Genomic DNA, 14,345 nt, shown 5'->3' on the forward strand with positions numbered 1-14,345 from the left:
AATCAGGACCTAAATGAACAAGACAAATATATGAAAAGTGAAAACCCCTTTCATCCAATAAGTTACTTTGTTTTCTCTTGTCAGTTGGTATAATTTTGCATGAATTGATTGCTTTGCTTTGCTTGTTTTAATAGGATCACATTGTACTTGAGAGACCAATGAAATTCTAGGAGAATCACTAGGCATTCATTTACATAGAATCCTTTGTAAGGAATCATGTTGGTATTTTGGCACATTGGTATATCTAGGGACTAAAATCATTTTATAGTGAGTGGTTTCATTATTTTTAGCCTTTTGATTAAGCTTTTGAGTGCATAATCATTATTGGCAGCATTTTATCATTAAAATATTTGACATTCCGTATCAGTCAGAGGTCATTTCCTCAGATCCCATTCATTACAAATACAAAAACTTAAAATGGTCTTCCGTGAGCTGGACTGATAGATAATTTATGAATTAAAAAAATAATGATAGGTTTCTTTACTAAAATATTTTACATATATTATATTGACTTTAATATATGCCTCCCATATATATATAGGAGGAAATTCATGGAGATTATAATCATGCTGCCTAATCTGTTCTTTGAATTCATTTCAGGTCTATCATGTATGCTATTTGAAATTGATTTATTTCCCTCCAACTCAGTTAAATTTTAAATACCCTAACATTTCTTAAAAATCGTTGATTTGCACAGAATATGGAGATAGCTACATGATTTTAATGTTTAGTACAAAATTTCAAGGGAAATATATTAACTTACTTTGTTATAATAGTTATTACATTTTCATCTATTTTTTACTTCTCTAGAACCAAAATTTGTAGGTTCGTACATGATCCCTGACAATGAAGACCGAGACGACAACAAAGTGTATTTCTTTTTTACGGAGAAGGCCTTGGAGGCAGAAAACAACGTCCAGGCAATTTACACCAGAGTGGGGCGACTGTGCGTGGTGAGGACCGCCTTCCTCTCTCACTAAGCTTGCCTAACTCACAATTTATGGTCAGGCCTTTGTTCATTATATAGTAGGTTTCTACTGTAAAATATTTTCTTCTGTTCTGTTAGGCTCCCTAAAATTGGTATTTACTACCTAGTCTTCAGACTTCATATCTACTGAGTTTAATCTGAAAGGAGCTTTGCATTTTGTGTGATTTTCTCCATTTTCAAAGCCCTCCTAAGAAATGGCCTATAATTAGGCTATACTTCTTCCTACACAAAAGTTTGAGCTCCATTTTAAAAAGTTAATTTCACCAAAATCTTGCTAGTTTCTTTAATCCACATTCTAAATAATTTACATAAGCATGTTTCAACAATTCAGATGGTTGATTCTGTAGGAAAAACATATATAGTTTTGTTGGGCATAGTCAGGTTGTTTTGTGAACATTCAGAACCAACTGAAGTAGCCATATATATTGAGAGAATGCTAATAGTATTATAAATGTGAAGTTATTTTGATATTTAAGAAGATACTTGAATAAATTTAAGAAGATGTTTATATGTATGTTCAGTATATACGTATGTGTATATATATTCACATATACACACATATGTATTTTGTGTATGTGTGCAAATATGCCTGTTATGTGTATGTGTGCTTGTGTGTTAGTATTTCAAGGCTTTTTCCCTAAAATAAGAGAAAGAAGTGGATGCTTCTGTACTTCTGCGACAAGCAGATTATTTATCAATAAAATAATAATAAACGTTACTGTATCATAAAGCTTACTACTTTATTTAGGAAAGTGTACTCTTCTCTCTACTAACATTGTTTAATACCTGGAAACTGTGTTTAATGGGCCAGGGTGAAAGTACACCGACAAGGCAGAATGTGCAAACCTAAAGAAAAAGTTTATGGGGAATTGCATCTTTAATATTATTTGAAGATTATGCTCAAATTTTCCCATTAAATAAAAGAACTATAACTCTTGCCATCTGCAGGTTTAATAATACAAAATCTGTTGTTGGTAAAAGTTCTCTGGGTACCCATTTACCTGCTTTCTGTTTTTTACAGAATGATGTAGGAGGACAGAGAATACTAGTGAACAAATGGAGCACTTTCCTGAAAGCTAGACTGGTTTGCTCAGTACCAGGAATGAATGGAATTGATACATATTTTGATGAATTAGGTAAATATTATTAGAAGAGTTAAATTTTCCTCTTCGATATATATGCTTCTTTGTATAACCCTCACTGTTTCTAGCACATATGGAAATTTTGCTTTCTGCAGTAATTGACTTCTATCTAACTTAGAGTGAGTTTCTATTCTTTTCATCTTGGCCAGGTCCACGAATGGGGGACAAGGGAGTTGCGGGAACAGAAAGACCCCTCTTGTTAGTTTAGAGTCGGCGCCTGAGTCCTTGAGGCCCAGCTCAAAGTCATCTGGAACAGTCGTCAGTCTCACTGTGTTGTGATTTGGTCATTGTTATATGACTGTATATGGAAATTTATATCTTAAAATCTATCATGGGTTCTAAACTATTTTATGTCAATATATTTTCTTCACATGCAACGAGGGCTAAACATATTAAGTAACAGAATGGTCTTTAATGTTTCAGAGGATGTTTTTTTGCTGCATACCAGAGATCATAAGAACCCAGTGATATTTGGACTCTTCAACACTACCAGGTAAGAAATGTATATGGTCAGTCAAAACATCATGAAACAAAGGATGCCAAACCCCTTCACCATATATGCAATTGAAAATACTATTGACCAATGTGTTATTCTCGCTTTCTATACTTTATAAGTCACCAATTTCTCTTCGTTCTCCTGTGTTTGCAGTTGTACTTTGATGTTTAAAGCCACAGTCTCAATCCAGATCCTTATTTGTTTTTGTTTGTACCAACATCCTCCTATGCTCAGTGTCCTAAGTTCTTCCCTCTCTGATCTACAACAGAATGATTTTTTTTTTCCTCATACAGTTTTTAAGGTACTAGTTCCATGCTATAGAGTCTAGGATAATTCTTTCAATCATTATATACAATTGTCCAAGTCAGGCTTTCAAGGCTGTCTGTCAACTATTCCCCATTCAGGATTGAAAGTTTTTCCTCTAAATTCCCACAAACTCTCCTTTGACAAGATAATACCTTGTCAGAATCACAGTGTCTGCTTTCCCCGTGGCTGTGATTTTATTTATCTACTTTCCCTTCTAACGCTGATTTATATGAGTTTTTCCAGTACTTGTCAATTGCCATCTTCATGAAACACTCCTTGATTCCTTAATCACAGAGCACTTGGTTCACTCCTTTACTCTGGCTGTCTTGCTCCTGTGTAGATTCTTAGAGAACACACATTTATGATTTACCCTCTGAGTTTTAAATTTTAAAAAGGTGCTCAAGTTTAGGGCTTATGATCTAGTATTTTTCTCTTTTATGCTCTTGTATTTTGTATCCATTGAAGAGTGCTGGAAAAATGAATCAAATATTTCATGTGTTGATACATGAATGGAAAAAAATGTTATTAGAATCAGTTTTGGTTGAAAGTTTATATATATAATTTCCTGAGTGTCTTTCCAAATAAGGCAGAGTGGAGATGATATGACCGGAATGAGAAATAAAGAATATACTTCAGTTCTCTTGACAGGAAAAGAATGATATTACTCAGTTCCTCGTTTGCATTGCATTGGCCTTAAACTGTTCTGTAGTCATGTATACCATGTTTGCTTAGGATTTCTCCACATAGTTTTTGTTTATTTTTTCAGCAGGTAGTTTATTATGCTCACTTTGAAAAAACAATAGTAAAGCTCTTTCAATAAGTATCCTGCTATTGTAAGGAGACGTTTTCTTCAGCACAGAAACATGGAAACAATTTTTCTATCAGTTATTCCTTAATGCAAGGAGATGTTAATGTAAATTGGTAGCTATTACAGTCCATGGAAACTCCCTAACTTCTTTTTACACTTCATCTTGTGCCTTATGCCAGTGAAGAATTTATACACTGCAAGATAAATCCATGGCTTTGTATGGTAAATATAAGCTATAGGATAATCAGTATAGATTTTTTAATGGGTTATAATAATGATCAGTTTATAAGCTGCTTTCATAAATGATAGCATAATGGATCTGTCTGAGATTTCAAAGGCAAGACATTATTTTCTTCCATAATTTCAATTTTCACTGTTCAATTTATACATAATTGTGAGAAAAAGGCTTGCCAGCTGTTACCTGACGTAAAGGTTGATATCGTAGCATGTTGATCAAAGGTTTATTGGCACGTTAGTTGGAAGACTCTCTCTGGTTTTCTCACTGTTGCAGGCATTTCCAATTGCTTCAAGGTGTGTTATAAGATGTGTGAATTGATGTCCTCAGACAGTAACATTACTGCTGTTCTACAGGTGTCTCAAAATGTGGGAAATGTTAACACTTACAAAAAACTTTGCATTTTGCAAAGCACTTTCACAAACTAATTATTTTAATTCTCACAATAAGGAGGCTAGGGAAGTGTTAGAATTCATTCAGATTATGCCAAATTAAGAAGTGCAGCCAGATCTTTAAAACAAATCATTCTAAAATGTCCTTTTGCAGAATCTTATGCCCCCAATAAAGCTTGCTGTAGTTAGTCAACTACTGTCTTTATCTGCGACAAGTAGAAATTTTTATCAAAAAAATAATTTCAGTTGCTAGTAGTTCTGCAGGTAAAGAATCTGAGTTTTGTAGAATGTAAGTCTTTTTCTCAAAATTAATCTGGTGCAGCCCAGTAAACCTTTCCACTGTAGCACAGTGACCTGAAGGAAGGAATATACAGCAGGCTTATTAATGTTTCCGTGACCCCAAGCTAAAGAATGAAACAAAGCCCCAAATTTTCTTTAGACTTTAAATTGTTCTTCAAATCATATACACTAAGAGAAGTAATAAAATCTAAATAAAATTTATAGCAATATTAACAGCATGGCGAATAGGAAAACACTACTTGGAAGAGAGGACAACGTACAAGGAGATAAAGCCTTCCTCAACTTGGGAATGAATCTTTAAAATATTAAGGCCAAATCTTCCTTAATAAAAAATATAAAAATACAAAAGAATCTGAAAAAGAATATGTGTATATATAAATGTATGTATATATATGTGTATGTGTGTGTATGTATATATATATAAAACTGAATCACTGTGCTGTACACCTGAAACTAAGTACAGCATTGTAAATCAACTATACTTCAATAAAAAAAAATAAGATTTAACTGGGAAAAATGAAGTGACACAACTGGTTTTGTGATTCTAATAATGTCATTTTCAATTTATTATAATAAATAGGCAAAAAATGGTAAATTTTGGAGTTTCCATACTTGAAATATTACAATAGTTAATATCTCTAGAATATCCTGTGCTTAAGAGATTGCAAGTCTTTTATCCAAAAGACTTCATCCTTATCTATGTTGTCTGCGGGGCTTGACTTCGGTGACCTCCTAGTCTGTTCCAGAATAGTAACTTATCTTATTTTTTTTTTTTTTAGTAATATATTTAGAGGGCATGCTATATGTGTCTATCACATGTCCAGTATCCGGGCAGCCTTTAATGGACCATATGCACATAAGGAAGGACCTGAATACCACTGGTCACTCTATGAAGGAAAAGTCCCTTATCCAAGACCTGGTTCTGTAAGTTTAGGCATTTAACAAAGTATTCTTATTTTTTAAAGACGCTTTTAGTAATATTCTGTTCATTGTTTACTAAATTAGCCTGAAATAGTTAAATTCAACACCTAAAAATATGCTTGATTACTTGCAAGGTAAAGAAATATTACTTCTTACATCAAGATGTATGCTTGTTATTTAATGAAAAGAATATAATCTAGCATTATAGAGTATATATTATTGTTGATATTATAGCTATCTATGTAGCTCTCACTAAAATTTTATTTTTAAGAGTACTGGTGAGTACAGAAATATCCAGTGAAATGAGCATCGTATTCCTCTCAGCCTCTTCAGAAGAGTTAGTGCCACATGTGATTTCCATGCAAGAGAATGTTACCAAATTTTTATATTATAATATTTGAGTCAGGCTCTGAGTTCCCTAGGCCAGATGTTCTCCCTACTTCTCACTTTAACATGTCAAGAGGAAGCTTTTTCTCTGGTTCTTCAGAATTCTGAGCACCCCATTTGCCAACCTTGCTGGCCTTCTGGAAGAAAAGTGACAATAAAACTGTGTTGCTAGAGAATAAGAAGTTCCACCGTTTGCCTCTTAACTGATACTACTAAGATTCTCCCTAACTAGCCATTCAAACTTTGTGCTTTTAATTGCACACATGATGATGATTATGATGAGGATGATTTTGTACCATATGTCCCGTACACAGCTAGGTTGGGAAAGTGTAGCATCGTTGTATCTGCTGTCCATGGAGAGCAAATACTGAACTTGCCATGCAAGTCACAGTCTACACTATTATGAGCAGCTGGTGAAAACCCAACACTAGGCTGATTCCACAAGGGATTGCAAGTCGAGTAGAAACCGTTTTTGCAGAGCCAAAATTCAAAGTAGAAACAGAGCTTACCTACATTAACAAGTGTAAGGCTTTACCATTTCAATCACTCTCTCTCACTAGCTTAAAATTATTACTTCCAGTGAGACATAAAGTATATTTTATTTCACTCTATTGATTGAAATTACAATTTAAATGGAGAAAACCCACTCCTGTGGCTTTGCTGGAAATGCTTCTTGAAACCACATGGTATTAAAGGAGATTTGGAGGAAGTGACTGGTTACTGAACTGCTTCCAGGCTGGTCCAAAATGTTTCCAATTATATTTCATGAAAGTACACTCAAGTGAAAAATTCATGCCAAATTAAGAAATATGGCCCAAATTTTTAAAACAAACCATTAAAAATGCCCTCTTTGCAGAATCTGATTACTAAACTACTGTATTTATACTCTGAAGTGGAAAATTTTTATCAAGGTCATCATTGCAATTGCTGCTGGTTCTGGAGGAAAATATGTGAAATGAGGGAGCGCTTAATAACAAGCATGAATCAACGCAGTTAAAGGTATTCCAAGAAGTAACTTAGGTACCGTTGAACATTTATTTGTAGAGTCAGTGATTTAAGAATTGAGACATGTTATGGCAAATATTTCTTGTTTTCTCAATTTATTGTGTCTAATTCATACAAAAATAATATCAATTCATACAGATTACAGTAGAACAGAGAGTTTTTTCCTTATTTAACAACGATGGAATTTGAATAGGTTTCAATGTTGCAGTACTAAAATTCTGTAGTCAGTGAGCCAATTGGAACCATCACCAATCATAGTATCAATAATGGGAAAGCTATTGTGCGGTTGTGATTCTTAATTTGGGGGGAAGATTTAGCACAATGAAGAGTCTCTTTGTTTTCCTATAAACATATTGTTCATAGCAAATTAAAATTTAATTTACAAATAAGAAAAGTAAATTTTAGAAGCAGGAAAAATAATTAGAATATTTATAATGTTATACGCTTGTATTACCTCCAGACTATACCAGTATTACATATACTTTACTTTTAGAGTATTTCACTACTATCTGTCTATTTCTACTGCTGCATGTTTGAAATAATTGTCTCTCTATGCAATTTTTAATGCAGATTTTATTTCTGTAATGAAGAATATATGGTTACTAAATATTGCTAAATGCACAGTTGATTAATTGAACATACCCATTTTTTATAATTTTTTTTCATAATTGAGTATAAATTTGCTCTTTAGATTCCAGGGGAAAAAAAATTCTCTCATCCGTTTGTATTTCAGTGTGCCAGCAAAGTGAATGGAGGGAGGTATGGAACCACCAAAGACTACCCCGATGATGCCATCAGATTTGCAAGAAGCCATCCACTTATGTACCAGCCCATAAAACCTGCCCATAAAAAACCAATACTGGTGAAAACAGATGGAAAGTATAACCTGAAACAAATAGCAGTGGATCGAGTGGAAGCTGAGGATGGCCAATATGATGTCCTGTTCATTGGGACAGGTAAAGAGATTAGAGAGTACTCAGAGAGACATTTAAATTAAACCTTAAGATCAATAACATTATTACATTAAAAAAAAAACCCACCTATCAACAAAACCCTGGTTGACCCATTGGCTCATTTACATACTCCCTGTCTACTGCAATGAAAGAGAAGATTTGGGGCAGTTACAGCACATAATTCCTGATACATGGTCAATACTTCATACATTTGAACAAATGAATACATAAAGGAACGAGTAATTGATGTTAACAAACAATGAATAAACAATGTTGGTTCCAAAAAGAACTCATAGAGGAAGTAGGGTGCCATACAAGGATAGCTCTCCTGTTACTCCCCCAGGACCACTGCTACCTTTGGCTGCTCAGCAAGGTCTCAGGATTTTTCAATCTTTAGGTGAGGTTTAGGTAGTTTCACCTAAATCTGTAATCTCAACTATGCTTATCAGGCCCCATCAGAAGTCAACCATGTATACCAAACAAGCCAAGTGTTATACATAATGGAGATAAAATTTTAGACCAAAGCTATAATATCCTGCATTAATAAAACAAAGTGTAATAAATATGCTAAAAGTGAATATTTCAAATAAATTTGTAATTTCCGTTAATGCTGTGCATTAGATCTAGCTTGTGGAAGAGATCTTGGAATCTTTTAGCATCCAGGATAATATGTATCAAATTCTGTCAAGTACTTTAAAATTATATAGTCATTTAAAGAATCTTTAAAATGATCATTTCTTTTCTTTTCATATGCATCATAGTAATTGCTACAGCAGATCCTATTTAGAAGAGGAAACATTCTATCATACTTAACTTTAATCATTGACATATTCTAAAGAGACATTGCATATGCCCAAATCAGGAATTAGGATATAGTATTAATATTGGTGCTTGAGCTTTTCCAGTCATGCTTTCTGAAAAAGCAAAGATTTAAGTAAGGAGATATTCATCAGATTTCCAGAAATTGATCTCTGTTGCAGACTGTATTTTATTCATTTATTTTAGGAGGTTAGTAATGTGCTCTACACTGTGGGTTCAAGATTAACAAAGCATCAGATTTCTTTAACAAAGTTAAAGTTACCTGGCCATGAATTCACTTATAGTGATATCCAACAGAGGTGTTTTTTTTAAAAAAAAGAATTCCATAAGTAAGAGTAATATTTGATAAAATTAATCATAGAAAAAAATGTTATTTTTAAATGAGAAGTCATATATAAGTCCAAGAATGTTTTCAGAAATACTTTTTTATTAGATTGACCAAAGCTATTTGAGAGAATTCCAGAAATACCAGATATATACTTACACTCTCTTGTAACCTATGTTTAACGTAAAGATATTGTTATATTGAACTACAGCTTTTCAGCACAAAGAACATATTTGCTAAATGTGTGATGAGTGCAGCATTGGAAAATCCCACAAAATAGTTATTTTTCCCCAAACTTACCAGACACTTGCTTTAATGCTATATAGTCCTTATTGCAAAATCACTGGTTGCAAATTGATAATTTGAGTTTCATCTTTGCCTTTTACTTGATATAATAATTGGATATTTATAATGTGTGCTTGATATGATAATTTTTGTTCCTTTTAATATATGATACAGGTAATTGTTATTAGTTTTATTTTTATCAAATTTTATTAACCCAACCGCAAGATTTCATAATTTTTAAACAAATTGCTTAAATACCATAGAAACTCTTGGATCAGAACCTCCAATGTGCTTTTTTTCCCTAAGTTATTTCTAGCCACTACACCAAATCTTTCTTACAAGCAAATTAGTGTCTTATTAAATTTTTCATTGGAAATAACAAGCTCAGAATATCAGGAATAATAAAAATAACATGGAGTTTTAAAAGGCGAATATAAATTTATAAAATTATTGATAATTATGGAAGCTAAATGGTTTGTACAGGAGGACTCATTATACTATTCTCTCAATAGTGTATGCTTGAAATTTTTATTAAAAGTGTATAGAACCAAGTTTGTGGTTACTGGAGGTGAGGGGTGGGAGAATTGGATGAAGATTGTCAAAGATACATACTTCCAGTTATGAGATAAATAAGTACTAAGGATATAATGTACACCATGATTAATATAATTAACAGTGCTGTATGTTATACGTGAAACTTTTCAAGAGAGTAAATTCTAAGAGTTCTCATCACAAGGAAAAATATTCTTTTTATTTTGTGTCTATATGAGATGATGGATGTTCACTTATTGTGATAATCATTTCATAATGCATGTAAGTCAAATAATTATGCTGTATACCTTAAACTTATACAGTGCTGTATATAAATTATATCTCATTAAAACTGGAAGGAAAAAATAAAGTATATATAGATATAAACATGTTCTATCTATACGCCTATCTATCTATCTATCTATCTATCTATTTATATAAATTTCCATAGTGTGTTGCTTGGAAGGTTCCATAAGATTAAAGGTATAGTTTCTTACAGGGAAGGTAGCTTTAGGTAAAAAATTTTCTTTCCTCATACATCACAGAAAAAGCTAGAATAATTTGCCATTTGTCTTGTATTTCATTAATTCCAAAAGACATTTTGATTTCTGAACCTTTAACTGGATTTTTGAATCAAATTTTTGAAATAATGAATATGAATATATAAGTAGTCATATTGTTTTCACTAGCAATGATTAAATGTTTTGTACATCTAGATTTCAAATCTTAATTGAATTTATAGTCTCTCCATGGTTTTTAATTGTTTGAAAATCAGATTGTGACAAAGCTTCTAGTGTATCTCTTTTGTTTTCCCACAGATAATGGAATCGTGCTCAAAGTAATCACGATTTATAACCAAGAAACAGAATCAATGGAAGAAGTAATTCTAGAAGAACTTCAGATATTCAAGGTAATTTTAGTGAAAAATATAGCCAACATTTATGTATTACAGACAGTTGCAAGTGAGTTATAAATAGGAAAAACATTACGTCAGATTTTTTCTAACAGGTATATTGTGAATTCCGAGTGAATTGAAGAATGATTTATAAAATTCTGATACATCTATTTGATTGTCATAGACTGTTCAGATGAAGAGGCCAGTATTTACCGAACATGGAAAGAATTTCATTGTATGAACTGTGACATAAAGAAATGACACTTATCCCACAAATGAATTCTAGAATCATTATTGCAGTGTATCATCTTGAACAAATTTACTATCGATATAGACAGTTAAAAAATAGCAGTAGATTTCATGTTGTGGGCTTTGTGGTATGGTAAGTAGACTGCATTTTTATGGCATGCAGTTTACACAGAGAATTTACTAAAAGAGAGAAAACTACAAGACGATAATGGAAAGATTAGACATGACACAAACAATTGTACATATTCACACACACACACACAAACACATACACGCACACACACACAGTAAGGCTCAACATTTGTGGCACTTACCGTCTTTGAAGTCACCCTGAACGCTGAATTAATTAGTAATCATTGCTCCTAGGGGAGATACAGGGTTGAGTTCCTGAGAGTCTCTAGTCACGACATGTTTGTCAACTTATCGATACATAACCTTGTTTTATGTGTGTTTCTGTTTAAAGACACCTTAGTTAGTATACATAGTTGATTACTTAACATTGAACTTATGTCTAGCAGCACTATAACTAATGCCTGAACAAGGCTTATTTAAAATATGTTTTCTTCATAAGGCACATCACAGTCTTTTGGAGCTTAGGAACACGAGACAACACTTCAGCACTATGCTTAGGGGCCTTTTAATCAGCACAATCACTAACAAAAAGCACAACAGTATGAAAATGGGACACTAAATAGACCATGAAAAGGACACCTGTTTACAATATGAGAGCTGAAACAAGAAGGCAGGGTATCACCTTGACCGATGACACCTAGGAATGTACACGTTGGGCGATTCAGAGTTTTTGCCATTCTGAGCACACAGGTCTGTGAATGACTGCGAAACACAAGTATTGATATTGGAGTTACAAATAAAATTTGTCAAGTAAGCAAATGTGCAAGAACACAATCTGCAAGTAATGAAGATTGTGTATGTAGGTGATGAATGTATATGAAAACATTTTTGATGAGAAACAGTTTATTTCACGTTGGCTCTTCTGGAGATTAGATTCCCCATAGCTATGCACAAAGTTAACCACATTCTTATCTCAACCAGAGCAGCTATGCTTTTGTTTATTTTGCGTATTGGACCTCTGTAAGACTTCGTTTCACATTAAGAATCATAGCTCTCATATTAAGCACATTCATCACAATGTCTTTTTCATATAAACCCTTAAGAAACATAGTGTTTTGAATGAATAAATGCATGCCTGCATAAATGGTTCTGTAGTTTAAAATATTTTTTAAAATGTAATAGAGAGGATCAGTTTTTCTCTTTGAAGAAATAATTGTTTGAAGGGTAATTATCCACAGAGCGGATCCCACTTGCCTATGGCTTCACCACTTGCAGAATTGACTGAGTTTGTGGTGTCCTTAGAGACACTGTCGTCTCTGTCACCATCCCTAGAATTGCACATAGGCTCTCAAACTATCCTGTAGATTCATCCTTCCTCTGGTGCAATTCTAAGACAGTGATGATGACAAAGCATCTTTTTCAAAGCGTTCTGGGTTCATGGAAATTGAACTCTTAACAGAAAAGTATTTTGTTTAGGCCTGGGTTAAAACAGTGAAAGATCACATGGTTTATTGTCAATAAGACCTGTTCAAAGACGTAACTGTTTTACTTCTAATGGATCAACTTTCTTTATAAGAAAGAACACTGTGACTTTATTATTTTATTTAAAGATATTTATTTGAGTTTCCAGAGCATGAGTAATATTCAAATGCAAACACAAAGATTATAATCCAGAGACAAACTGTAAGATGCTTAGATTATTCACTACTTTTCTCATCCACATTTTGTCCTACTCTACTAGAAAATATTTTTTAAAAGAAAGCTATACTATATTTAAGTGTATTTTCCTTTTGATTTACTAAAATGAAAGCTGTAGACTGCTTGGCAGCAAACAACTCACATACCTCGTATGATTTCAGGTAATTTTTAACCACACTAAGGTATGTTTCTATATTTTTATTCCTAAAAAGGAAACGTATTTTTTTAATTTTTCAGGATCCAGTTCCTATTATTTCTATGGAGATTTCATCAAAGAGAGTAAGTTGTGTGCATTTGTGTGTGTGTGTGTGTTCTATATATCAGATAAGGTCAAAGGATAGAAAGCTTAAGTATGTGTGCTTATATATTAACAAGTTACAGTTTTATTCTGACAAAAATACATAGTGGTTTACAGGTAATAGATTTCTTCATTTTCTGTTTTTAGAAAGGTTGACAAGAGTAGGTTTACCTCTATAACCATGATAGGACCTTATTCCATGATTTTTTTTTTTGGTAATGTTTTTGCAAAAAAACAATGATAATGATGGTAATACAAAAGAGTGTACAATGAAACACAGACCTCTTTTCTACTTTACTGGAACCAGCTTCTGGTGTAAATTTCTTCAGAAGTAGTTGTTGCATATATTGCGTCATTTATTTATAAATAACCTTTTATGTTTAGGCAACTGGGAACATGTGATGTTGATTGTTCTGCTACTTCTACTTTTTACTTAATAACACATCTTACAGTTTATTCCACGTCATTCTATATATATCTACATCACTTTTCTACATGTTATGTGTCAATGTGTGCTGTTGATGGAAATGTAAATTGGTGCAGCCACTATGGAAAACAGTACGGAGGTTCCTCAAAAAATTAAAAATAGAACTGCCATATGATCTAGCAATTCTCCCTCTGTGTGTTTATCCAAAGGAAACAAAAACACTAACTCAAGAAGGTATATGCACCCCCATGTTCACTGAAGGATTGTTTACAATAGCCGAGACACGGAAATGAACTAAGTGTCCATCTATGAATGACTGGATAAATAAATTATACACACACACACACACACATATATACACACACAATGGAGTATTATTCAGCCATAAAAAAGGAAGAAATCCTCCCATTTGTGACAACATGAATAAACCTTGAGGGCATTATGCTAAGTGAAATAAGTCAGAAAGACAAATACCATATAATCTCACTTATATGTGAACTATTGGCAAACAACAGCAGCAGCAACAAAAACAAGCTCGTAGATACAGAGAGCAGATTGGTAGTTACCAAAGGCAGGGGCTGGGTGAAATGGGTGAAGGTTATCAAAAGGTACAAACTTTTACTTATAAAATAGGTAAGTCCCGGTGATATAATGTACAGCATGGTGATTATAGTTAACAGTACTGTATTGTGTATTTGAAAGCTGCTAAGAGAGTAGATCTTAAAAGTTTTCATCACAAAAAAAATTTGTAGATTTGCAGTGTGTGATGAGGGCGGTGAACTAGACCGATTGTGATCATTTCACAATATATAC

The 14,345-nt window shown here is 33.0% G+C and overlaps 1 protein-coding gene across 1 annotated transcript in view; it reads left to right on the forward strand.

Moving 5' to 3' along the window:
- The window catches only part of SEMA3E (semaphorin 3E), a 264,194-nt gene that overhangs the window by 226,467 nt on the left and 23,382 nt on the right, over positions 1 to 14,345 (forward strand). The window contains exons 7-13 of the mRNA XM_059074347.2: positions 811 to 953; positions 2,010 to 2,124; positions 2,554 to 2,623; positions 5,447 to 5,591; positions 7,714 to 7,936; positions 10,712 to 10,803; positions 13,045 to 13,086. Of these exons, the coding sequence (XP_058930330.1) occupies positions 811 to 953; positions 2,010 to 2,124; positions 2,554 to 2,623; positions 5,447 to 5,591; positions 7,714 to 7,936; positions 10,712 to 10,803; positions 13,045 to 13,086 (830 nt within the window). The remainder of the gene's footprint in view (positions 1 to 810; positions 954 to 2,009; positions 2,125 to 2,553; positions 2,624 to 5,446; positions 5,592 to 7,713; positions 7,937 to 10,711; positions 10,804 to 13,044; positions 13,087 to 14,345) is intronic.

This window comes from Kogia breviceps, chromosome 9, assembly GCF_026419965.1.
Source record: "Kogia breviceps isolate mKogBre1 chromosome 9, mKogBre1 haplotype 1, whole genome shotgun sequence".
NCBI lineage: Eukaryota > Metazoa > Chordata > Mammalia > Artiodactyla > Physeteridae > Kogia > Kogia breviceps.